Source organism: Panthera pardus, unplaced genomic scaffold, assembly GCF_024362965.1.
Source record: "Panthera pardus isolate Hobbes unplaced genomic scaffold, ASM2436296v1 HiC_scaffold_17, whole genome shotgun sequence".
Taxonomy (NCBI): domain Eukaryota; kingdom Metazoa; phylum Chordata; class Mammalia; order Carnivora; family Felidae; genus Panthera; species Panthera pardus.
Window position 1 is genome coordinate 111,487,766 of NW_026526732.1, and position 25,749 is coordinate 111,513,514.

General features: G+C 50.7%; 1 protein-coding gene and 1 long non-coding RNA gene across 2 annotated transcripts in view; one reads left to right on the plus strand and one right to left on the minus strand.

Annotated features, from left to right (window-relative positions):
* GPLD1 (glycosylphosphatidylinositol specific phospholipase D1) overlaps positions 1-25,131 on the plus strand; it is a 67,346-nt gene extending 42,215 nt beyond the window's left edge. Inside the window, exons 12-26 of the mRNA XM_019425270.2 lie at positions 1,013-1,078; positions 2,738-2,858; positions 5,147-5,286; positions 7,240-7,426; positions 9,590-9,700; positions 11,016-11,090; positions 11,187-11,343; positions 11,835-11,976; positions 12,759-12,864; positions 12,950-13,043; positions 18,938-19,114; positions 19,454-19,614; positions 20,818-20,844; positions 20,963-21,013; positions 23,518-25,131. Coding sequence (XP_019280815.2) covers positions 1,013-1,078; positions 2,738-2,858; positions 5,147-5,286; positions 7,240-7,426; positions 9,590-9,700; positions 11,016-11,090; positions 11,187-11,343; positions 11,835-11,976; positions 12,759-12,864; positions 12,950-13,043; positions 18,938-19,114; positions 19,454-19,614; positions 20,818-20,844; positions 20,963-21,013; positions 23,518-23,604 — 1,702 coding nt within the window. The 3' untranslated portion in view covers positions 23,605-25,131. The remainder of the gene's footprint in view (positions 1-1,012; positions 1,079-2,737; positions 2,859-5,146; positions 5,287-7,239; positions 7,427-9,589; positions 9,701-11,015; positions 11,091-11,186; positions 11,344-11,834; positions 11,977-12,758; positions 12,865-12,949; positions 13,044-18,937; positions 19,115-19,453; positions 19,615-20,817; positions 20,845-20,962; positions 21,014-23,517) is intronic.
* Positions 19,906-22,920, minus strand: LOC109252714 (uncharacterized). Its single transcript, XR_002074142.2, has 2 exons — positions 22,763-22,920; positions 19,906-20,855 (listed from the first exon to the last, which is right to left on the minus strand). It is a non-coding gene; the product is annotated as an uncharacterized LOC109252714 (long non-coding RNA).
* Positions 25,132-25,749: the final 618 nt, after the last annotated feature.

Below are 25,749 nucleotides of genomic sequence, written 5' to 3' on the forward strand. Positions count from 1 at the left end.
AGCCGGAGCTCTGCATAATTCAAAAAGGATTTGTAACTGTAGCGTTCTTGCTGTAAGGCTGCCGTCCCAATCCTGGTGTTGGAGAACAGAGCATTTGAGGAAAAACCTTCTCCGAAGCTGAACACTGGCCCTGAGAGAGATGATTTTTTTTTTAATTTTTATTTATTTTTGAGAGAGACAGAGAAAGAGAGACAGAGCATGATTGAGGAAGGAACATGGAGAGAGGCAGACACAGAATCCAAAGCAGCTCCAGGCTCTGAGCTGTCAGCACAGAGCCTGACACGGGGCTTGAACTCATGAACCCTGAGATCATGACCTGAGCTGATGTCGGATGCTCAACCGACGGAGCCACCCAGGCGCCCCTGGAACAGACTCTTGTAATGTAATACTCCCTTGCTTAGTGCTTCCTTCTAGAGGGAGAGGGAAAGTTTACCTCTTATGTTCTCTTAGTGGCCGTGTCAGTTTACAAATCTTTGTTTTTAAAGGAATGAGATGAAGAAAATAAGACCTATTCAATCATATGCGGGCATAATCGGGCAGAGAGGGGTGCCATTGGGAATCCGTTTCTTTTTGTCTCCAACTCCCAGAGGGTTCATGGTAGCGTGGGGCAGTGGAACAGGTTCACTGGGAGGGAGGAGGGCGGCGTGAGTCTGGGGTGACCAGAGCCAGGTGCACAGGAGGGAGGGGGGTGGGTTCAAAGCCCCACGCTGGGCTTTGTGCCGACAGCTTGGAGCCTGCTTTAGGTCCTGTGTCCCTCTCCTCCTCCTCGCAGGGAGGGGTCTGGGGTGACCAGGGTGTGGGGCTGCCTGTGTTACCACCGGGCTGTCTGCAGTCGGCTCATACACCCTCAGCACGGAGGCCCCCGGTCCTTCAGCAGTGCCGTCTGGCTCCGTCACGAACGCCTCTAGACTAAGGCTTCTGGACGCGGCTTCAAGTGCACCACCGTTTCTCAGTAAAATTCATGCCTGGAAAGAAGGTAGTGGAAAAATACCCGATTCATCTGTGTCCCCAGTGACTGCAGTCTGCCCGAGAACCCTCTGTTCATTGCCTGCGGCGGCCAGCAAACCAGCGCCCAGGGGTAAGTGGATTCCAAACCCGTTCATAGAGAAACAACATGCAAACCGAACAAGGAACACACCGGGGGGTGCTCGGTAGACACGAAGACGGGATTTGTAGACAGGTAGGTGCGCGGGTCCGCCACTTACAGCCGTGTGATTTTCAAACAAGTTGCTTAATTTTTTTTGAGGTGCAACTTCCTCCTCCTGGCAAGATAGAAAAAAAACACATGTCCATATTCCCAGAATCATGGCCTGGATTTCGTGCCAGCACGGATGTAAAGCAATTAGCATATCAGCAAGTCGCTCGCTAAGGAGCAAAAATGGTAGTTCACGGTGTTATTACCATCACTGTTAGTACTCATCAACTTGACTTGCTCAGGGTGAAATCTGGGTAGTCCTCGAGGAGACCGGGTGAGCAGAAGATGGTCAGGTGGTTCCTGAGGAGGGGGGTCGGGGGCCCGACTTGTGTTCTGAGGGCTGGCGTCCCTGTGGGGCCCCGTCCCGACCACGTGCGCTTACTAAGCGTGTTCGTATTCTGCACGTCCGTAACGAGAGGGTGTTTGCTCCTCGCCGGCTCCAGGGGCTGGTTTAGGCTTTGAGGGCTCATCGTGAGCAGGACAGAGACGGTTCCCGCGCCCCGGGGTATGTGTCCGGCAGGGAGATGGGCACTGAACAAAACTCGTAGGCAATCTCAAGCGTCAGGAGGGGCGTAGCATGGAGTGTCCTGACCCCGTCACAGGAGAGCCCTCGGCGACGAAGTGGTGTTTCCACGGATATTTCAGGGTGAGCGAGGGCTAGATACTCGGACGCCGCTGCAGTGAAAGAGAGAGAGAGTGTAGAGCCGCAGAACAGGAGAGTTAAGCCCTCACGGTTTAATTTATTTAAATGAGGTAAGCCTTTGTTTTTTTTTAATGTAACTGAATTGAATGCCTCTGGCTCGAGCTTGTAATGTGTAGGTTGTCAGAGTCCCTACGCCGGCTGGCGTTGTACACGGGCCCCTGCGTTCACTCCCGTTTCCCGGCTGCTCTGTCCCGCTCCTCTGCGCGTCTGGTTTGTTGCCTCTTAAAATATATGACTTTGAAAACATACTTTTATTGCACGGTTCGTTCCAGTGTGTCTTTGAAGATAAATCCGCGTGCCTGCATACCGGCGTCCCAAGCACCTACCATTTCTTTTTTTTTAAGTAGTCTTTCTTTAATGTTTATTTTTGAGAGACAGGGTATGAGCGGGGGAGGGGCAGAGAGAGCGAGGGAGACACAGAATCCGAAGCTCCGACTCGCGAACCCACGAAATCGTGACCTGAGCTGAAGTCGGACGCTCACCTGAGCCACCCAGGCGCCCCACCTACCGACTGTCTCTTGACCATTTGCATGAAATGCTGAAATCCCGTCTTGTTGTTGTTGTTGTTGTTATTTTTAGTAATCTGGAAGAACTTCACACCTTTTATACTAGAAGAGTTTGAGGCTCCGGGAAGTAGTTTTTTATAAGCACCGGCTCTTAACCTTGGAAATGTGTTCAGTAAAATTCTGTGGAATGTCCTGGGAAGGTTTTTCTCTTTCACCTTCCAGATAATAGGATTTCATGGTCTTTCACCCGAGATGGACGTGACTTCATGTCCATCGTTCGGGGGCCTGTTGTCTCCTCAGTCTGTCCCGTTTTGTGGTTCTCCCTTCCCACAGCTCCAAAGTACAGAAAAGTGATTTCCATAGGAATTTGACTGCGTCCCTCACTAAAGAGACTGGAAAAAATATAAACTATACTGAAAGAGGAGTGTTCTTCCGCGTGGATTCCTGGACCTCGGTAAGAGTTTTCTGTTGCTATGCGGGGGGGGGGGGGGGTGGAGGGGTGAGCTGCCCACTGCGATCTTGACCTGCAGGCGTACTGGCTGTTTACTTGTTTCACTGAGCGCCCTGTGCGCCTCCAGGCCAGCAAATACCCTTGGCCTCCAAATCTGGTTTTCTCCAGAGACGTCCTGAGATGTGAGTTGGGACCTTTGTGGCCTTTGGCAAGTCCCGCGGAGCCTGAGGTGGCCCTGGCAGATGCTGCATATGAAATCCATCCATGCGATCATCTTTTAAGTGTCAGACAGTTTGGGGCGTCTGGGTGGCTCAGTCAGTTAAGCGTCCAACTTCGGCTCTGGTCACGATCTCACAGTTCGTGGGTTCGAGCCCCGTGTGGGGCTCTGTGTTGACAGCTCAGAGCCTGGAGCCTGCTTTGGGTTCTGTGTGTGTGTGTGTGTCTCTCTCTCTCTCTCTCTCTCTCTCTCTCTCTCTCTCTCTCACCTTCCCCTGCTGATGCTCTGTCTCTGTCCCTCAAAAATTAATAATAAAAAAAACATTAAGTGTCAGACACTCAACTGGGTGTGTAAGATGAAAGGGAAATAGACTGTGACCTTGAGAAAAGGTGTCTAATTGGGGTGATAAGTATACAGATAATCATATGTACGTAGTATGCAACAAACAACGCGGGTGGGCAATACTCTGCCTGTGAGACAAAACTTCCCTCTTTGACTTAGGCCTTGAACAGGAGGTTATATTTCATCAGTGAGCATGTATCTCTGTGGGTTGGGAAGGTTTGGGGGATATTTGGAAATACGGGTAGACTTTTTGGCCTGGAAAACAAGACAAGGGATACAAGGTACTCGGAAGGTTTGGGAAAGCACTGGACTGTGAAAGAGCTCTGAACGCCGGGAGAAGGGTTCACGCGACATCGTCTAAACGGCGCCTCTGGGAGTTGGGCAAGCGCCTGGGCGGGTCTGTTCTGTGGGGGTGCAAGCAGTGCCGACACGGGGGACGGGCTGCAGCCTCCCTGAGAAGGGCCCCTTACCTGGGTTAGCGCTCTGCTGTTGCTGCCTTAAAATTCCTACTCACTGTTGACCTAGGGGCTCTGTGCTTCCATTTTGCACCGGGCTCCACAAATTACACAGCCAGTCCTGACCCGGGATCCTCTATCACGCACTTATCCTCTTGTCCTAGTTATTTGGATCCCCTTCATAAAAAGGGAAGTCCTGTAAGAGAAACACTTTATGTTCCTGAGGCCTGTCGTGGCCTGGCACACAGCAGGTGCTGATTAAATGCTTCCTGGCTGAACATGCAAGGCAGAGCTGGGCATTAGGCTGGGCGTCTGTGTGCAGCCCGCCAGGGGGACCGGATGGGAAAACCAGGAGGCACGGGCCTTTCCTGCAGGGCCCTCAGTGGGCTCTTCTCTGGAGCCCGAGCTGCGAGGGGCTGTCCCCCTGCTCTGGCCGATGCCACTCCGCCCGGGGCAGGCCTCGGAATTCTGGTCTGGTCTCGTGACGCCCTCAGGTGGATTTAGAGTTGTATCCCCTGGGCTTGGATGGATCTGGTATGTGGCCGGATTATTCAGGGCCGCTTGGGCGAGCGAGCAAGTTACGAACAGCTGAGCATCCCACACAGACGGCCCGGTCCCCGCTCCGGTGTTTTGCAGCTGAGCTCTCCCGCCTGACGCGCCTCTACCTGCTGTGGTTTGGAGGGTGTTTGGGGCATCTCGGTGGTGTTCCAGTTCTTGGGGGTGAAAATATGCACAGACACGCACACACACGACGCACACATACACAGAGATCTGCACACACACACACCCATGGACACACACGTAGACATGCCCCTGCACATGCATGGACACACAGATACACACACAATCAGTTCCATATTGAATGAACTCTTAAGCTATTTTAATCCATTAGCTTTCTTTCATTCTGTTCTTCAGGTTAACACAGAGCACAGACCATCCTGACTTTGGTTCAGGCTAAGCCCCAGCAAACTTCCTTACCCGCTGGCGTGAGACCTGGCGTGAGACCCCACTTTTGCACCGGGCTCCCGCTGGTGGAGACCCGCTGGCGTGAGACCCCCCCCCCCCCCGCATACTGGGATAGTGATTGGCCTGCCCTGACTGCCCATCCCAAGTGGTCTTAGCTATTGATTGGAATCAGCACTTTATTTATTTATTTATTTATTTATCACTTGTCAAAACTGGCTTCCCTTAGACAGTCTAATACTTTTGACAAGAAATAATAGTTTTGCCGATGATGCCATGTGTCTTTACCTGCCTGTACTAATTTTGTTTTCCAGGATTCCCTTACTTTTGCGTACCAGGCTCTGGAGAGGAACATACGGGCAATGTTCACGGGCGGCTCTCAGCAGTCGCTGAAGCACGTCTCCAGCCCCTTGGCTTCTTACTTCCTGTCTTCTCCCTATGCAAGACTCGGTTGGTAGGTAGAAGTTTCTCCTATTCCTGAATGCTATCATCAGCATGACTTTCAGTCATTGAACAGATTTCGGATGGCACCTGTTAGCACCTCATATTCCATTCCGGTCACCATCAACAAAAATATTAATTTAATTTCATCTTTATAATAACCACTTGGGGCACCTGGGTGGCTCAGTCAGCTAGGCGTCCGACTTTGGCTCAGGTCATGATCTCACGGTTCGTGGGTTCAAGCCCCGCATCAGGCTCTATGTTGACAGCCTGGACCCTGGAGTCTGCTTTGGATCTGTCTGTCTCTCTCTCTTTCTCTCTCTCTGCCCCTCCCCTGCTTGGACTCTCTCTCAAAATAATATACATTAAAAAAATTTTCAAAACCCAATAACCACGATCTCCTTAAAATTGGTGAAAATGTGTTTAAATACAAGGAGCTTTCACCTGACTGAATAATTACAACAATAAAGTATTACAGAATATTTGCAAAGCTTCAATGTTCTTTTAGACCTAATGTCACAGACGTTTGGGAATCTAATGACATTAGAAGCATATGAACAGATGGCTAATCCAGTGATCGGAATATCCTGACTTCATATGACAAAAGCCTAGTAAACCATGGTAATTATAAATACAATGTTGGGGATTCCTCTGATGTTAATAATCAACCAAAACCGAGCCCCAGTACATAGAAGTGATTGTTTTCTGGAGGTTTGGGGACACTTCTTTTTTAAGCCACGCTCCTTAAAACCATATGACATTGTTTCCCTTGGAAACATTTACTGACAGCTCTTCTTTTTTGGGCCACTAACGCATGCAGCCCCAGCACAGGAATGGGGGGTGAATGTTGTTTTTACTGGCCGTTCAGTCGCGCATAATGGCTCCTCGTGGCCGCCTTCCCGAAGGAGCCAAAGGAGGCCTCCTGCTAGGCTTGCGGTCACATGGGGGTGTGTGTGAGGACAGGGGGGTGTGGGGATGAGGGAGCAGCATGAAGACGGAGGTCTCTCCGCTGCACCCAGCCTCAGAGCGCAGGGAACAGCAGTGTCTCCCTGGTGCCTGTCAGCCCCTTGGAAACTACTTGTTTCCCTCTATTCTGCCTTTTATTCCTTTTGTGGCCATAAGAACGAGAATAAACAGATGATCTCTGGTCTTTCTAGCTGCCCCAGCAAAGACCTTTGAACCTTTGGGTTTGTCTACTTCTGTACCTGCTCCGTCATAGATTCTCATTTAGAATCACCCACTAGGGCGCCTGGGGGGGCTCAGTCGCCTAAGTGTCTGGCTCTTGATTTTGGCTCAGGTCATGATCTCACGGGTTCATGCCGTGTTTTCTCTCCCTCTCACTCACTCTCTCACTCTCTCTCTCTCTCTCTCTCTCTCTCTCTCTCTCTCTCTCTGCCCCTCCCCTTGCTTGTGCTGTCTCGCTCTCTTTCAAAAATAAATGAATAAACTTAAAAAAAAGAAAGCAAGATCTACTAACTACATTGAACAGTTAGTATTTTTCACAGCACACGGCACCCTGTGCAGCTAAGGTAGAGATAGCATGTATACTTAACACAAGTTTGTCCCAGACTCAGTTCGTGTCCGTTTGTTACCTGACCTGTCAGAGCCTGTGCCACTGGCTGGGTGCAGTTGTCCTCTCTTGCCAGGTGAGCTCAGGACCACACACAGCTATTCTGGGTTTTGCATAGAGGACCTGAGGCTCTGTGAAGATGCTTTTCATCTGCTCGGGTCATAGGGCCCAGAAATGCCCAGAGGCCTTGGTGGCCTCAGTGTCGCCGTCGTTGTGTTTCTTGGAGAGCAAGACCGAATCACACGAACAACGTAAACTCAGACGTGAATGCTCTCCGCAGTCAGGCAGGGTGAAGAAGTCAACAAGAGGAAGTTCTAGGGAGGAAGGACACAGGAGACCGTCTTACCCATAGTTCTCAGCAGATAATGCGGGGGGGTCCTCTCTTCTTCCCCGCAGGGCAATGACCTCAGCTGACCTCAACCAGGACGGGCACGGCGACCTGGTGGTGGGCGCTCCGGGATACAGCCGCCCCGGCCACGTCCAGGTCGGCCGCGTGTACCTCCTCTACGGCAACGACCTGGGCCTGCCCCCCATCGACCTGGATCTTGACAAGGAGGCCCACGTGATCCTGGAGGGCTTCGAGGTGAGACGCCCATCTCCAGTTTTTCCTTTTGGTGTCCATAAGCCACTGCCTGTCTTTCTCGGCCGAGTCTCCAGAGTGAACAGCCAGTCACAAGAACGACGATAGCAACACACAGCCGGCGGCCGATGCTTATTTTAAATGCTTGTTTTTAGTTTTGAGAGCGAGAGACAGCACGTGAGCAGGGAAGAGGCAGAGAGAGGGACAGAGTGCTAATGGAGGAGGTGCAGAGAGAGAGGGGGACGCAGAATCCGAAGCAGGCTCCAGGCTCTGAGCTGTCAGCACAGAGCCCGACACGGGGCTCGAACTCACAGACCGTGAGATCGTGACCTGAGCTGAAGTCAGAGGCTTAACTGACTGAACCACCCAGGTGCCCCTCATTCCTTGGTTTTAAGTGGTTCATCAGCAGAAAAATCCCACACGGACTATATGGATGTTCGGCACGGAGTCTGCATTGACCCCTCTTGGGAGCACCAGGAGCCTGGAAGGTTCCCCCAGGACGTGACCGGCATTCGTTCTCACAAGAGCTGTCTGCGCGCTCCTCGGCACAGACGAGTGCGGGAGTTGGGGCAGGACTGCGTGCTCCGAACACCAAGCACCGGGGGAGGGAGCCCCGGACTTGGATCAGAAGCTGGTTCCTGTCCCGGGTAAACGGCAAGACCCCCTGCTGCCAAGTTAATGCTGTGGAGACCAAACAAGATGACGACGTTCCTGGACACATGTCCACAAATGACGAGCACGGGGTCAGGACCTGACCTGACGGAAGGGGCCCTGTATGTGAGCGTTCGTCCGAAGTCGGCTGGCCGGTGTGCGACGTTACACAGTCCCGGAGGGACAGCATGTTTTGGAACCTTCTGACACCACACGAGAAAGCTCCGAAATCAGTCTGCCCGCTGCTGTTTGCTCCTGACTTCTTCACAAAGCCACTCCCGTGTCAGCCTTTTGGGTAGGGTCTAACCCTTTGGGCTCCTGCAGACGGGGAGCGAGAGCGGCGGCTGCCGCCTGGGGACAATCAAGGGTCACGCACTTGGGACGTGGAGGGGGCAGCTCTGTGTTCTTGTCTCCCAGTGGCCTGCGAGGAGAAGGAAGCTGGCCAGAGGAAGGCGGGACTAGGGAGGGGACTCCTTCGGTCCAGCCCGAGTCTGCAGTGAGCCTTTCTGTGTCCTTGTCTGTAGAGTGAAATGCACCCGTCGTGGCCCCTTCCTCGTGGCCCACGTGCTTTGTGCCCTGGAGCATTCCTTTCTAGTCTGTCGAGTTCCCGCCTCGCAGGAAGGGGGAGTCTTCAGAGGCACCATGCACGCGGGTGTAGCACCACGAGCCATACGTAATTGACGCGGACTCTGGGCCGTGTGTATGTGGCAAACCACTGACTTGTGCAAGACTGGTCATTGTTCTAGAAGTTGTGTAAGAACGGGAGGACGAAGGGAGTTGCGTTTGGGTTGAGGCTGGTTCCAGAGGGTGGGGGATGAAAGGTCTAGGAAATCCACCTTGGAAGAAAACTGTCCCTGAACGGGCTGGGTTTTCTACCTGTAAACCGCGAGCGGGGGGATAATAAATGTGCCTGCCCTAGTCCGTGTAAGGTGCTTAGAACGGGGTCCTCAGCAGTGTTGTCCAGAACTTTCTGTAGCGACATCCTGTAGCTATGCCGTCCAGTCGTAGGGCCACTAAGTGCATCGGCTCTTGAGAACTTGCCAGGCAGCTGGTGCCTCTGGGGAGCCGAATTTTTAACGTGTTCAGTGTGAATTACTTTAAGAGCCACGTTTAACTCATGGCCCCTGCTCTGGCCATCGTGTGGCTCTAGAACATCCTGAGTGCTCATCAGACATTAGCTGTTGTTGCTGGTGGGTGCGATGATCATTTTGGATGCTTCCCAGGGGGAGTTTGGCCCTGAACGTGGGGCAGAATGCACATTAGACCGGTTTCTAACTCTGCACCTTGTGAGGACGGACCCTCTTCTTCCTGGCACCCCCTCCTCCCCTTAAAGCAAGACAGGCTTGCCAAAAATATCCTTAGGGCAGAGCCGCCCAGCGGGGAGTCTGGGCCTCTCAGGAGTGTCACAGGTTGCTGCTTCCTTCCTGGGCCCTGAGAAGTCTGTATTCCCGGGGAGTCCTGTGTGCTTCTGAAGGTTGTGGCTCGGCCTGGGGGGAGTCACTTGTGTCTCTTCAGCCCTCAGGTCGGTTCGGCTCGGCCTTGGCCGTGTTGGACTTTAACAAGGACGGCGTGCCTGACCTGGCCGTGGGAGCCCCATCCGTGGGCTCTGAGCAGCTCACCTACAAAGTAAGGCTGATGCTGGGGGCGGGGGGGGGGGGGGGCAGGGGGGAGGCCAGGGCGGGGGGCCTGGCCGGACAGAGCCTCTGCAGGAAGCGGACAGCCAAGTGTGTCGGCCACAGTGTGTGCAGGGAGATGATCTTGGGTCCCCCAGTTGGGGTCCTTGACGTGACCACAGGTTACCAGGTGCCACCTAGTCCCTGCCTCGCTGGCCTTAGTGTGGCCTCAATTCCACCAGAAATTACTCCCCCAACCCCCTCAGATGCTGGACGCTGGAGGGGGACGGAGATTCCAGCCGATCCGGAGGCCCCGTCATCCCAGCAGAGTGGTGACCTCCCTGGATCTTCCCGCTCATGCACAGACCCCACCCCGTCCCTGTTCCTTGCCCAGATCTGGTCCTGGAATGTGGGCTCTTGTCTGCGTTTGCCCCGTGCACGGCAGGCCCAGCTTCTGTGCCATGTGTGAGCACAAAGGTCAAAGGCCCTTCATCACCAACCCCCACCCCCCACCACCCCACCTGCCGCCACGAGCTCACCCTCTGCCCTCCCCCCTCTACTCCTGGGCCCACAGGCCCCTGCACACCAGCACCCAGCTTGGGCAGCTCCCTCCCTGCTGGAAAGTCCTTTCTTCCCTTTTCCTTTAGAGGCCACATGAGACCCGTGCCAGAACTGTCCCCCAAACCCCAGTGTGGGTGACACTTCCCGGCCTCACACGGCACCCTCTGCCCCTCATGCCGTGGTGTTGTCATTGCCCGCTCGCTAGGTTTTTGGGAGGACAGAGTGTTGTTATTTATCATGGTTCCTCCAGTGCTTGGCCCAAAGTGGCACATAAATGCTTCTAGAACGAATGAGGATGGAGACCGGCAAGTGAGAGGACAGGAAATGGTCTGCGTCACAGAGTGATGGCACGGCGTGTGCGTCTCGAGGCACACGCAAGTCGTGTCCAGAGGACTGATGGGCTGGGTCAGGGGAGGCCCCACGGAGGAGCCGGGAACCGAGCTGGCCTCGAACGGGGGAGGCGGGCGAGTCGTCCTGCGAACGCACGGACAGGTGTGGGTGGCACGCACAGATGAGTGACTGTGACTGTGTCCGTGTCAGGGGCTCCACCAGTCTGATGGAGGTGACCTCAAAACCGTTTCAGCCCAGCAGCAGATGCGTGGGCCGGGTTTCCGTCCCTGGGCTCCTGACAGTAGGGACTCGTGTGGCTTATGTTACCACCGTTCCTGCGTCTCCTGCTCTTCTTTGGGGCTCTGGGCTCAGCACCCAAGCCTCCCGACCGTCCTGGCCTTGCCTTGCCTTGCCTTGCCTTGCCTTGCCTTGCCTAGGGTGCTGTGTACGTCTACTTTGGCCCCACACGAGGAGGGATGTCTTCTCGCCCCAACGTCACCATCACCTGCCAGGTATGTCTGCGCCTTAGCCGAGGGCAGTGAACCAGACCTCGCCGCATCCCGCCGTCGGCCTCTGGGTGTCACGCAGTTTCCTGGTCTCCCCTACAGGACACCTACTGTAACCTGGGCTGGACGCTCTTGGCCGCGGATGTGAATGGCGACGGCGCGCCCGATCTGGTGATGGGCTCCCCCTTTGCACCGGGTGGAGGGAAACAGAAGGGCATGGTAGCTGCGTTTCATTCCGGCCCCAAAGGGAGCGGCAAAGGTAACGCCGGTTGGGGGGGTTGGGGGGTTGGGGGCGGAGGCCTCCCGGCTCTAGTCTGTGCTGGTGCACGTGGCCTCGTGTCCTTTCTTCCTCATCCCGTGATCATTTCACTGAAATCTACCAGCGTTTAGTCTGGCAGGTGTTCCCGCAGGTGCTGTGGATAGAGTCACAGGATGTACAAAAAGGGATCCAGCTTCTAGGTCCAGATCCAAGGGGGCTGGTGGGTTGTTGGCAGAGTCTCTCTGTGGAAGCGTGGGAAGCCCGAAGGCATCCCAGGGATGCCCGCCCCCCCCCCCCCCAACCCCGTCCGTATTGCATCCTGTGCGCCACAGAAGTGAGCTCTGGAGATTTCCTTCTCGTGTGAAGCGGGGGATCCATTTCTGACGGTGGGGGCCCTGCGAACAGCTTGGGGGGTATCTGAGAGCTCCGGCAAAAACTCGGCGCCCCGCCCCCTCCCGTGTGGGGTAAACGGTGCTGGTGGTCTCGCGTAGAAAAGCTGGACGTGGAGGCGGCCGACTGGATGGCGAGGGGCGAGGAGGACTTCTCCTGGCTAGGCTACTCCCTGCACGGGCTCAGCGTGGACGACAGGACGTTGCTGTTGGTCGGGAGCCCGACCTGGAAGAACAGCACCAGGCAAGCGCCCAGGGTGGGGCCGGGGACCGGTGGGCACCCAAGGCCGCCGTGGGAGCCCGCGGAAGGGTGGGGCTCAGACACAGGGGCCGAGGCCTTACCCTGCGAGGAAAAGCGAAGAAGGCTCTGGGGCGAGGTTGCAAATCCTCCTCCTTAGAAGTTTAAGAACGAGGTAGAGAGGCGCATCCGTTTGCCAGGCTGCCGCGACAGCGTGCCCCAGACTGGGTAGCGTAAGGCACAGGAAGTCCTTTTCTCACCGTTCCGGAGACCGGAAACCCAAGGTCAAGGTATTGGCAGGGTTGAGGGCTCTCCTTGGCTTGCAGAGGGCCGCCTCTCCATCCTCATACGGCCTCTTCTCCGTGCGCCTCCCTGGTCTTTCTGTTCTTACAAGGACACCAGTCAGATTGCATTAGGGCCCCGCCCTCATGACCTCATTGTAACGTAACTACCGCCTTAAAGACCCTGTCTCCAAATATACATAATCTGAGGTGCTGGGGTTAGGACTCCAACATGCGAATTTTGGGGGAGCACCGTTCAGCCGTGACCGTAGGCCTCCCTATACCTGCTGTCAGCTGGGAGGCCGAGTGGTGAGCCCCGGACCTGGAGAGTCTTAATACCGGGATTCGCTCTGGAAGCCACCCCTGCTCCCATGCCAAGGATCCCGGGGAGGGGGGGGGGGCAGGGTGGGGAAGAGGGGGCTTCTCTTTGCTCGGTCCTGGACCTGAACACCCGGTCAGTTCTTAATCCCGGGCCCCAGCAGCTGACCCCCGCCTGCTTCATTCCAGTCTGGGCCATTTGTACCGCACTCAGGATGAGAAACAGAGCCTCGGACGGGTGTATGGCTATTTCCCGCCAAATTGCCGAAGCCGGTTCACCATTTCTGGAGACAAGGTATGGCCGCCGCTCCCTCCCCAGGACAGGGGGCGCCACGGAGGGTTCTCTGAGTTGTACCATACTGACTCCTTGCATTTCACAGGCAATGGGGAAGCTGGGTACTTCCTTGTCAAGTGGTCACGTGATGGTGAATGGGACCCGGAAACAGGTGCTGCTGGTGGGAGCCCCGACGCACGGTAGGTCATTCGCCAGGAAACCTGGCTGCTCGTTTCTCACGTGGCTCCTTGACTGTGCCCTACTGGGGCAGAGTTGTGAAATCTGGAGCCAGACAGACCTGATTTTGAGGATTTCCTTTTCTCATTAATCACAGGCTGCACAAGCCCGGGGGAAGTTACTTAACCTCCCTGAATGTTAGCATCATCGTTTGCAATATACAAATTATAACGTCCCTCTCAAAGATTTGTTGAAAATCCCCCATGAAAGTGAGCTAGTGTGTTTTTAAAGCTCCTGTCCCACTGTGCTTGGATGAGAGGGGCGTTCAGAAGATTCCGTAAATCCATTCACCAGGACTAGGTCTGCTCTGAGGACATTTGTTCATAAACCATTATTTTATTTGCTTTATGGGGGAAGAGTTTTAAAAAGCCGACAAAAACGTACTCACTTCAAGAGTATCAAAGTGAATCACGTTTATTGTAGAAATTTGTGAAAATACAAAGATGTATATAGAAATCACCCTTATCCAGATACTTAACAACTGAAGCTCATACTACGTGTTGTGTGTATAATATATATGCATTTTCACACCTGATTTTTTACTCTATATCTTGTGCGTGTTCTCATGTTACTAAGATTCTTAAATGTGGTTTTCGATACCTATCACATTTTTTTTTTCCACGTGCACATGCCAACATTTACTAACATCATCCCTATTCTGGAAATTTAGGATGTTTCCAATTTTTCACTGTTGTGAACAGGGTCTTATTGAATATCCATGTACAGAAAACCTTGCCTTTCTGAATAGTTTTAAAATCGGTTCCTGGAGGTGGAGTTTCTGGACTAGAGGGTCTAATAGTAAGGCTCTTAACTGCATCCTGTCAAATTATTTTTCGGGAAGATTTTTGTTGCATACGATATAATAAGCAGAGCGGATTGGGCAAAAGAATGGTGAGATCTTTCATTGCATGATTCAGGACACAGCATTGTCACACCAGGAACTTGCTGACTTAGCTTTGGAAAAGTTGTTCTTCCCCACTCCCCACCCCTTTTTACACAGTCAAGGTAGTGATTTCCAAACTCCTGCAACACACATTAGTGATTTTACTTGCCTCACATCTCTTTCTACTGGAATGCTGTGATTAGAGCTTTCTAAACTTTGTTTTAACGTTCCTACGGTCTTAGTAATTTCCTATTTCAAAATACTGTATAAGTTATAAAAAGGTTAATTTCTATATCTTATTACATGTGTATTATATACAATTTGACCTTTTTTGAGACCATTATACATTCACATGCAGTTGTAAGAAATAACATGGGGAGATCCACGTGACATTTTATCCAGTTTTTGCCAAGATAATACTTGTAAACCACAACAGTGTCACAACCAGGTTATTGACACGATGTAATCCACCAGTTGAATCTTGTTCAGATTTTCCTATTTTTTAAAGGTTTTATTATTTATTTTGCAAGAAAGCGCATGTGAGTGGGGGAGGGGCAGAGAGAGAGAGAGAGAGAGAGAGAGAGAGAGAGAGAGAGAGAGAATCCTAAGCAGGCTCTGCACGGCCAGCACAGAGCCCGACGCGGAGCTCGAACCCATGAACCGTGAGCTCATGACCTGACCTGAAATCAAGAGTTGGTTGCTTAACCGACTGAGCCATCCAGGCACCCCAGATTTACCTATTTTTTACGTGTATTTTGCCTGTATTTCACCCACATTATTTGTGAATCCTGGTACGAGATGAATATGTGGAGCCCTTTGTTACAAATTATTCAGAATTTTAGGCGGGTGACTGGAAAGCATCAAGCCAAGCCTGGGGCCCCGTGTGGTTGCCTGTGTGGCACATGCTGTATCTATGTCCTAAGAACTTGGCTCCTTTTGGTTACCGTACAGCTTCTCAAACCTGGAATCAGATTAGACGTGACCACCCTCATTTTTAATCCACACAGATTTTCTCGTGGTACCTGAACTTTATAACCCCTAAAATCCCAGTTGGCAAAGATATGATGTCACTCAAAGGATCGTAGGGAACTAGTATGAAAACCATGAACTGCCTCCAACAGGTAGTTCATGTGGATGGCAGACAGCGTCACTGTGTTCCCTTCCAAGGGTCAGCATATCTGCATCTCCCGGGGGCTCACGGGAGAGCTTCGGTGTAGATGGGAATCACGGCTCTGTGGTACAGGGTCACCTAACTTGGAACAACTGGATGTACTCACCAGATGCTGGTGGTCTGGAGCTTGACCCTGTCGGGCCTGTCCCCTTCACCCTGAGCTCTGTCTCTGGGTCGGCAGAATCTTTGGTTCAGAACGTGGCCACAACGAACGGCTTAAATATTCAGCGGGGACTTTAGGGTGTTGATGACCTATGAAGCGTTTTCAGTATTGAAAGGGGTTGAGAGGAGGTGGGCACTCGCACAGTGCTGCTGAGATGTGAACCGAGATAGCCCTTCTAGAAAGGTTTGGTTAAATGGCAAAAGCCTTAAAGATACTCATTCCCTCGGATGCTGTATGGATAGTCTCTAAGAATCTGCCCTCAGAAAGTTATTTCAGAGCTGCAGGGAAAGATCTTTCTCACAGTGTTAATTATAATAGCAAAAAATTAGAAATGGCTTAAGTGGGTATAAAATTTTATAATCCATAACAATCTCCATTTTATTTAACACGTCTATGGGTGTCAGTCTCCAGAAAGAAACAGATGCATTGTACAACTTCACTATACTTTTTTGGGGGTGTTTTCCACACCTTTTGTAATGAATGATATGTAAAAAATCCTGGCATTCCCAAGTCTGACACTTCTGGTTTTGACTATTTCACGGTAGTCCGGAAAGTCAGCCACGTGAAGTAACATGATTCATAGTTTGAGTCACAAGTGTTGAGCCACATCGCAAAGCGGTGTCCCCATTCCTGTGGCTCGTGCAGGGGTCCAGCTGCAGGGACACACCCGTGTGTTACGACAGCTGTGTGTTCTGCTGTCACAGTAAGTGAACTTAGTCTTGAGAAGTGACTAAAACACTTGTGTGCTTAAAAAAACTTTCACCCCCGATCCTGATCTATCCCTTTTAAAAAACCCAAGGTCTGCTGGATGACTTTTGTTATTCAAATAACAGATAGAGAAATACTGAAACATAACCTTGGGTTTGTTTTTTTCCCTCTTGCTTAAAATGTGTATTGTAAGCCACTGTTTAATTTGCATCAACCTGAAGATGAAGTATTTTAAAATTTATTTTATTGAAAAATATGTTTCAGGTGTATATAACGTACACATTATGACACGATCCTTGGAAGTTCTAGTTACCATCTGTCAGAAATGAGGTATTTGGAATGGCCAAAAATTTAAAGTATCTGAACCCTTTATAGACTTTTTTAGAGCAGTTTTAGGTTTACAACAAAATCGAGTGGAAAGTACAGAGATTTCCCGTAACCCCCTCCTACCCCCCCCCCCCAAATGAACTGTGGGCCCTGCTGTCTTCTGCACCAGACTGTGCATCTGTTATACCTGATGGACCTACACGGACCCACCATTAGAACCCAGGTTATGGTTTACATTAAAATTCACTTTTTGTGCTGAATATTCCATGGGTTTGGACAAACGTAGGACCTGTATCCATTATAGTTTCACTGCCCTAGGAATCCTCTGTGCTCACCTCTTCATCCATCTTCCCTCCTAGCCCCTGGCGAACCAGCGATCTTTCTACCTCTCCATGGCTTTGCCTTCTCTACAACGGCATACAGTTGGGATCCTAGTACGCAAACTTTTCGGATTGGCTTCTTTATGCATTATGCATATTCTGCATTAAGGTTCTCTCTCCCATGTCTTCATGGCTTGCTGATTTTTGAGTCCTTTTCAAATTCTGAGAATTGAAAGCAACACTGTGCTGAAATTGTGACTATGATAAAAAGTAAGAGTTTTGGAAGTGCTAATCACTGCTTCCCCTCCCCCAACCTTCTGCACTTGGAGCCATTTGAGAAGTGGACTCATGAATCATTCCTATCAAAATATGTGTCTTCCAAAAATTGGGTTGGAGAATGTGGTCTGGATGGGCAGCCACATTCAGGCTTTTCTGATCTCGGCCCACAAAGTGACCATGGGGTGACTTCTCCGAGAGAGAGTTTGGGTCTGCAGGCCATCACATCTGGCCTGCAGTACGAGCGGCAGAGGTGTGGACTCAGGAGTGCATCTAGAAGGCAGACCTGGCTGTGGTCTGTGTGCATCCCACGGGAAGCAAAACCAGCATGATATGCCCACCCTGCAGGCAGGCAGAGCCAGAGGGAGAAGCCACATTTGTCCCCCGCCCCTGCAGGCAGGCACTTCATCCTCCTCCCTGTGGCCAGAGCTCCCAGCATTACTGTGTTCTGTGACCCCAGGGAGCTCGAGTCCCTTCAGGAAGCAGAAGGGCGTAAGAATGTCTTCTCATTTTGACGTTTCTTCATACTTTGGGCTTTCACCCTGAATATTAGCGGTTGTAGTTTATGGAAACACTGTCCTCTTGAGAATATTGGTCTGGGTCAGGTTGTACCTTTATGTTCAAGAGCCCAGATTGCTGAGCCTTTCAAAGTGCTGGCTGTTTCCTTTTTGTCCTCGCTGTTATTCCCACCGCTACTCTTGGCTCTGCTTTGAGCTTTCAGTTGGTTCTAGTTGACAGCTGGCTATGAACAGGGCATGAGGGAAGGCTGTCCAAGAAAATACAGTACGACCTTGGTTTGCAAGCATAATTCATTCCGGAAACACACTTGTAATCCAAAGCACTCGTACATCAAAGCGAATTTCAAGAACCAGTGGCTCAGCTGTGGTCATGTGGCATTCAGGGTCATGTATGACTCATTGTAAGACATCGCTCATTGATCAGGTTAAAACTTATTAGCAACGTTTGCTAGTCTTTCAGAACACTCGCAGAACAAGTTACTTGCAATCCAAGGTTTTACTGTAGTCAGTTCTACACACAATACTAAGACAATGACACAAGATTGTACCTGTTCATGGACGCGTTGCCTGGGTCATCGTAAGCCTCCCGGGACCAGCAACCCCAACCGACAGATGCCATTGTTGTTTTTGAGAAGGTACTTATTTCTGAAATCGAGGTTGTGTTCCAGATCTATATAGGCGAAATTCTAGCTTTGTTTAAAAACTGTTCAATATTCACCCATTTAAAAACCATCCATCCCATACTTGCACTGAACCAAGCAACGTGTTTCTAAGCACATTGTGTGACTAAGTCACGGTCCCATTGCTTACGGAACTGACAGCCAGGTGCAGGAGAGGCCCGGTGAACAGAAGCGAGGCTCCCCTGCCAGGGGCACGGGAAGCAGCAGGCACAGCGTGTTGTGGCCGCACACGGGAGGGAAGGGAAGGCTTTGCAGCAGAGGCGAGAGCAGGGCCGCGTTCCAGAAGCGCAGGAGTCGGCCGGCAGAGGGGTGTGGGGGAAGGATGCAGGTTCCAGGCAGACAGCACATCATGTTCAGAGGCCCAGACTTAAGAAATAGAAGGGGCTGTGGTTTAAATCTGTGATGGGTGACGTGTGGGTGAGAAGAGGGACGTGGCCCCCAACCACTAGAGCTGTAAGTAGCCGATTCTCTAAGGCCTCCTGAGCCCACGGAAGGCCTCGTGAAGAATTTAGACTGTGTATCTCACAGGATGTTTGTGATGTAAAAAAAAGATGGTTGTGTGGAGAATGTATTGCAGGGGTCAGACCTGTCTGATGGGACATCACTGAGCCTACCCAGTGTTTGGTCTCCTCATGGCCACCGTTGGTCAGCGCTAACCTCCCCCCCGCCCCCCTGCAGTCCCGTGGGATTCTGAGCAGTTGTGTCACTCAAGGTACAGAAGACTGAAGCGAGAATAGGACTCCATTCAGCGCTTTACATTTTCTCTTCATTCCTGTGATGGCAGCAGACACCATGCCCTGGTTTGTTTCAGATGAGAAGTCTAAGATGGCGTTCCTGACCATGACCTTGCACCAGGGTGGAACCGGTCGGATGTATGAACTGACGCTGGACACGCAGCCGCCTCTGCTCGGCACCTTCAGCGGAGACCGCCGCTTCTCCCGATTCGGTGGCATTCTGCACTTGAGTGACCTGGATGGCGACGGCTTAGGTAGGAGAGGAACAGGGCCTCTGGCCAAGAACTGGCTCCCCAGTCATCAGACTGGCCCCCGAACTGGGTCATCTAGGCTCTGCCCTTATCATCGACAGCTCAGTGACCCAAGGCCTTTAGGTAGATTTTAGAGCTCGGTAAGACCAGAGCCAAGAGAAAGTTCCACTTCTTGAAGGTGGTAACATGAGAGCCATGCACGTCAGTTGTCCAGGAATGATCGACTGGGGACCAGAGCCTTGACTGTGCTGGGATGAAACCGGGTAGACGATTTAGGGGATGTGCTCACGGGACTTGCGGGAGGTTGGGTTAGGACCCAGTTCTGATTTCCGTCGTCTGCAGATGAAATCCTCGTGGCAGCCCCACTGCGGATAACAGACATCACGTCCGGGCTGCTGGGAGGGGAAGATGGCCGGGTGTACGTCTACAATGGCAAACAGACCACCTTTGGCGACATGACGGGCAGATGCAAGTCCTGGGCAGCTCCGTGTCCTGAGGAAAAGGTAACGTGGGCCCGTGTGGAATCCTAGGCTACGCTGGGAAAGGCGGCTACCTGCGGATGCCTTGTGACATCGTGTCCACTGCACAACTCTGACGGTTTCTGAGCTGTCTGGCGGTCAGGGCACAATCACTTGCCTGTGTGGCACAGGCCCGAGCAGCCCTGCATTCTTCCACGTCTGCTTGCCGCTGTAGCTCAAGTCAGTTGGACGTAGGGTCCTGCTCGTTCCGGTCCCAGCCTGCCTTGCTTGGTTAGGGCCCACAGCAGCCCCCTGGGATTCCATCAAAACGCCCCCTTTTGTTTCCTGTTCCCTGCTTCCTGTTCATCCCTTTTCTCAGGTGGGTTTTTTTTAAGTTGCCTGGGCCTAAAACACCATTTTTAAATTTAAACAACCTTATTTAATTGCAAAAGTACAGTTCATTGTAAAAATTTTAGAAAATACAAGTGGTACGAATCCTCTACCTAGATTTGCACTCTGCAGAGACGATGCCTTCTGTTAACCTTCTGAGGTGTGTCCTTCTGGTATGCTTTTCTGTCGGCTTAATGGTTCCCACTTATTGTGCACCTACTCTGTACTTGGCACTGCGTTAACACTTGATAGACCTGTCTCCCTCACCGCTACTTCTTCAAGCCACCTCCAAGCTACTGTGTGGGTACTGTGCCAGATGAAGACATTGAATGTCCGTGAGGAAGGTGCACCAGGTCACGGTGCTGGGAGAGGGCAGGCCAGGGCCCTGCACCAGGAGCTGATTCTTTAGGACACTCTTCACCATTACAGGGTGGGTGTGGATAGGGCTTATTAACAGCCGTGATCATCTTGTACACAATTTTGTAACTTGACCTGGTCTTCCCTGCCAACGTAGTTGACATTTCTCCATGCCTTCTATCCTCATACAGTGGACTTCCTGGCTGCCTGTTTTATCTGTGGACACACCATAGTTTACGTAGACGTTATTTGAGGGGCTATTAGTCCCTCAGTCCATTTCATTTCACGGTTATAAATAAGGATATAAATATCCATATATGAACATTTCTGTCCATCTGTCTTCTTGAGCTACACTCCTGTGAGTAGAATTTCTGGTGTCAAAGGGCATGCACGAGTTGAGGACTTCTCCAGAATGTAGATGTGAGTGTGGGGCTTCAGGATGAGTGGTTAAAACCTGCATCGACAGTAACACAAGTCTCCCTTCTCTCCCCTTCCTTTCAGGCTCAGTATGTACTGATTTCTCCTGAAGTAAGTACCTCCTGAAGGAATGAAGAGAAACCACAGAAGTGCGCCCTTTCCCTTATTTTAAACTGATAAGATATTACAGTATGTTTTCAAAAGACCATTAACAGACACTGCTTTACAGGCAAGTTCAAGGTTTGGGAGCTCCGTGATTACCGTGAGGTCGAAAAACAAGGTGGGTATGAAGACTGTCCTTTGGATGTTTATATCCTAAGGCTGGGGGGGGGGGTGGTCTTTCATCTAAAAGGTTGTATTTGAAAAAGAGGAACACAAAAAAGGAAATAACATCCATACACAATCTCATCACTTTCCCATTCAACCCTCAGGGCTGGGCTGGCAAATTACAGCCTGTGGGACTAGTTTTTGTACAGCCCATGAGCTAAAAATGATTATTACAGTTTAAGTGGCTGGGTGACACCTGAGACTTGTATGAAGTGTCCCTAGTTTTATCAGAACACATTCCTGCTCCCGTGTCTCTGTGGCAGCTACTGTAATGCAATGGTGGGCGATTAGCTGTCCCAGAGACCGAGGTCCCCCACAGCCTGAAGTAGTCATCATCTTGGCCCTTTCAGAGAGTTTGCAAACCCTGCCATGTCAGATAACCACTGTTAATATGCTGGCATGGTTTCGTCCAGATTCCGGGACAAACACGTAAACGTGTGCGTGCACGCGCTCTACCTGCACGGCCTCGTCACCTCCATGTGCTCTATAGCATCTGATGGCTCTTCTCAGACCAATACACATGGAGCTGTTGGGGTCTTTTCAATGGCTGCATCGTATTGGTTTTATTTGGTTCCCTTTCTCAGTTACTTCCATTTTTATAGAATCGTGCAAGCCTCAGGGTGCCTGGGTGGCTCAGTTAAGCATCTGACAATCTTGATTTGGGCTCAGGTCATGATCTCACAGCTGGGGAGATCAAACCCTGTGTCAGCCTCTGTGCTGACAGCATGGAGCCTGCTTGGAATTCTCTCTCCCTCTCTCTAACCATTACAAGAAACTAATTGTGCTAATGATATTCTTAGCAGACTGCTAGACCAAAAGGTATGCACATTTTGGATTTTAATGGGTACAGCAGTTAAAGAGTTTTATCTTCAAGTATAAAGCTAAAGCACCTAACCCATTCATTCATTTAGGAGAGGATGTTCTACAGAACTGTGTGAGCTTTGAGAGAGAGAAACAAGATTTATACACGTGGGAAGTTGACAGGATTAAGGCTAAAGGATAGTCTGAAAGTCTGACCAGTACTAACGGTGGGATGGGAGGCCTTCATAGATCATGGAGTGTGGCAGGGTGGGTGACCTCCAGCTTCTTGCCGTTTAGTGAAACTGCTCTCGGGTGGCCACCAGTTCAAATGGCTCTTGCTTTGCCATCTATATAGTCAAGCCTGGTTAAGTAAAAGTTTAGGGTTATCCAGAAAAAGAGATGAAGTTTATGGGAGGATTCTCTGAATGTCTGGTGCCAGAATGTGTCGTAAGCTTGGCTTGCATTTAAAATGCATTTTCTGAAAGTTAGCGGTTATCAAGAACCCATGTATTATGTAAGAATCACACATACCCAGCATCCCTTCTGCCACCTGAGGAGTGGTACAGGTCATCTAGAAGTTATGGTTGCGTACAACGCTGCACGTTCTCCTTCGTAACGACCATTCCCCTGGGGTGAACACTGAATGCGCTGCCCCGCCCTCACCTGCACAACACACACCTGGGATGGCAGCATGGGAGCAGCTTAGAGATGGACACGGACCACCTGAGGCCGGTCAGAGTGGTGGTTTACGGAGACTCAGGTTGGGAGTCTGAAGACTCGAGAGCGTGAAGCCAGAGTCAGGACGGGCGCACAGGTGAGCCTTGGCCGCGCTGTCATACGACGCCCCGGAGAAGCACCTGACGTCAAACCTGACATCTGGTTCCTGCACGCAGGTGCTTACCGTCTAGGTGGAAATGTGCCCGGTAACACAGGCCCACGTATGCTGAGCAAGAGCCAAAGGCAGTCAGAAAGCGGGAGCCGGGGAAGGTGAGCTGCCAGGAACCAGGAGGAGGTTGACTAGCTGGACAGGAGGCAGGAAAGGAAGGTGTGAAATGGAGACTAAGCTCAACTACAGGCAACTACAGCTCAACTATGAAACTAAACTACAGGCAAATCAAGTAAATACTTCCATAAATAAGAAGGCGGCAAGATTTTCATTTTTCCTTTTCACACTAGGGTATAAAACAGCAAAGGGCAGTGTGGTAAGAGGGAATGTGGTTAAGGGGTCAGGAAATGTTAGCCATTATTACTTCTGGATTCCAGGTGTAGTTCTCAAAATCAAATCAGTAGAACTTTTCACAGGAGGTTTGGCCGTTTCGCGGTCGCTCCCTGCTCTGGCCGGCTGGACCCTGGCCAGCCTGGGTTTAGGATCAAGTCCAGGCTCGGAGCATGTAGACCTGCCCCCAGGGAAAACAGTTTAAACACTGGCTGCAGGCTTTGAAGACACTTCTGAAGGACGGTTCCGAAATGGTTTCAAGCAGCAGGGCCTGCCCCCAGAGAAGGGACGGAACTTCCTCAGCCCTGGTTTTCTGAACCTACAGATCTGAGAATGCGGGATTTAAACAACATCTTATCACCAGAGCATAACGTGATGCCTGGATTATGGCAGAAACTAAAGGCATTATGAATCATCAAAATGTTTTGTGTCCTCTGCAGAACCAAGTTGTCGTTGCTGCTGGAAGGAGCTCTTTGGGAGCCCGACTCTCTGGGGCACTTCACGTCTACAGCCTTGGCCTAGACTAAAGGCTGTCCTCCTCTGCGTCCCTTGTGCCCAGTCATCTCCAGGGGGAGCGTTCCTGCTGGGGGCGGGGCTCCTGGGAGTGGAGATGTCCCCGTCTGGGACGACGATGCAGTAGACGGTGACAGGGGCTCTGGTGAGCCAGGTCCCCTCCTCTTCCAGAGTTTCAGTCCTTGCTTCCCTTGCATTTAAACTTATTCCTGACTTACTGCCTGTGCTCAGACCTTTGTACAACGTCTCTCCTCTTCACAGGACTAGCTACGTCCTTCTGATGCCTGGAAAGACCTCTCTGTGGTTCTCTATCACAATTTCTCCTAAAAATTTCCTTTTCAAAACAGTGACCCATTCCAATCAAAGTGAAATAGTGTAGTATATAGGAAAACAAATTAGAGAACTAGTATAGTGAAAAGGGGGTGAAGGATAACCTCACAACTGCAAAGGCACCTGCTGTGACTGATTTGGTCCCTTCTTGGGAGGATTATTTCATTTTCAGTGTTTCGTATAGTGAAGGATAAATACAAGACTAAAACCTCCTTACCTTTTAGTGCCCTCAAATGCTTTTGGAGAAGCGGCTGTCCTAACTGTGGCGTCTAGTGACTTTCCACTTGTTCTAGGACCTCCCAAGAGGAGCTGCTGTCGCACTGAGTTGGTACAAACTATGTAGAGAGAAGAGATCTGGCCTGAGCCAGCGGCCACTGCAAGAGACCAGGCAGAGAAGCAGGCCTTGGTCTCTCTTGTTCCTGGGCTGGTTTTAGCAGATTTCATCTGCCAGTCCTGCAGTGCGGCATAGTTAAGGGAAAGGAATCTACCCCAGGGTTTTAGCTTCACTAAAAATGTGAGAAACCATTACTACTGATCCTGTAACAGGGAAGCACACTAGTGAAAGGTACTAAAAGTGCAGGGAGAAGTAATGACAAGAACCCAGCTTCTCTAGAGGCAGAGTAGAGACTGGTCCAAAGAAGGAGTCCAGCAGAAGAGTAAGAGTTGAATTAGAAATCTAGGGAAAGCTACTAGAGTTAATTGTGAGCACAGGTGAGTACATACAGGGAAACAGGACACAAAGTCACCTCTGGATGAGTCCTGTGACTGTCCCCTTTCCTAAAGAGAGGCAGGTCATCTGCATGGTTCCCTAGGGAACAGCAAAAAGCACAAATACCATTTGGTTTCATTTGGGTAACAATTATTGCTAGTTCTACTTATGTGAATTATTCTTTTTAGTTTAAGGGAAATAGCTCTCATTAACACAAATCTGAACTTAATTAACTCAGTTACCTTTATTTCAAGATCTCAAAACACATGTACACACTTGCGGTCTGTTTTTCTATGTATATGTAACAACTTGCTTCAAGATCAGAATGGTTTTATGCCTTTGTACTGCAGATTTAGAGCGATCTGAAGTGGGTCTTGGAATAAACTCAGATCTCTGAATGCCCCTGTCCAGGCACCATCCATTAGCCCACCTCCACAGGTACCACTTAAAGTGTGTTTAACATTGCAATTCCAAAAAATAAAGCTGTGTACAACTCTTAGAATGACTCCCCACGATCTTTTTATTTAGTGGTTATTCATCACAATCGGTTTATCAAGAATAAAGCGAGTGTTCAGATGTCATTTTAGGATGCTATTTTCTGCCTTCCAAAAATGGACAGTCTGAAGAATATTGTTCCTTGAACTTGTGAAACAGGCGATAAGACTGCTCGCTTACGTAACCAAGTATTTGGTATTATCGTTTTATTTACAGAAGTTTATGTGCTCAGTCCGTTTCAAAACTTAAAACCACTGAACTTTGTAATTTTCAGTGTAGGCCATCTTATTACTTACTGTCCGCTAAGCAGAGCTGGCTGACATTTTGAAATCCTCCTTGATGTGAGCACCTTAGAGAACCTGATAAACCATCAGTGACTTCTCTGCAGACTAAGGAGGTAATTGCCATTTCCCTTTTATTGACGAGATGGGACTCATCCAAAAAATTATCTTACCCAAGTCTGCAAACTAAGTCACACCAAAAGGAAAAAGGCCAAAATTCAATTGTGTCTGATCTCAGTCAAATCAAAGTCCTCTGGGCTTTCAATTCTTCCCCTGTCACAGTTAACGTTTATAGCCTACTTTACAGTGATAGCACAGGACCAGCAGCAGGTGCTCTGAGGTGG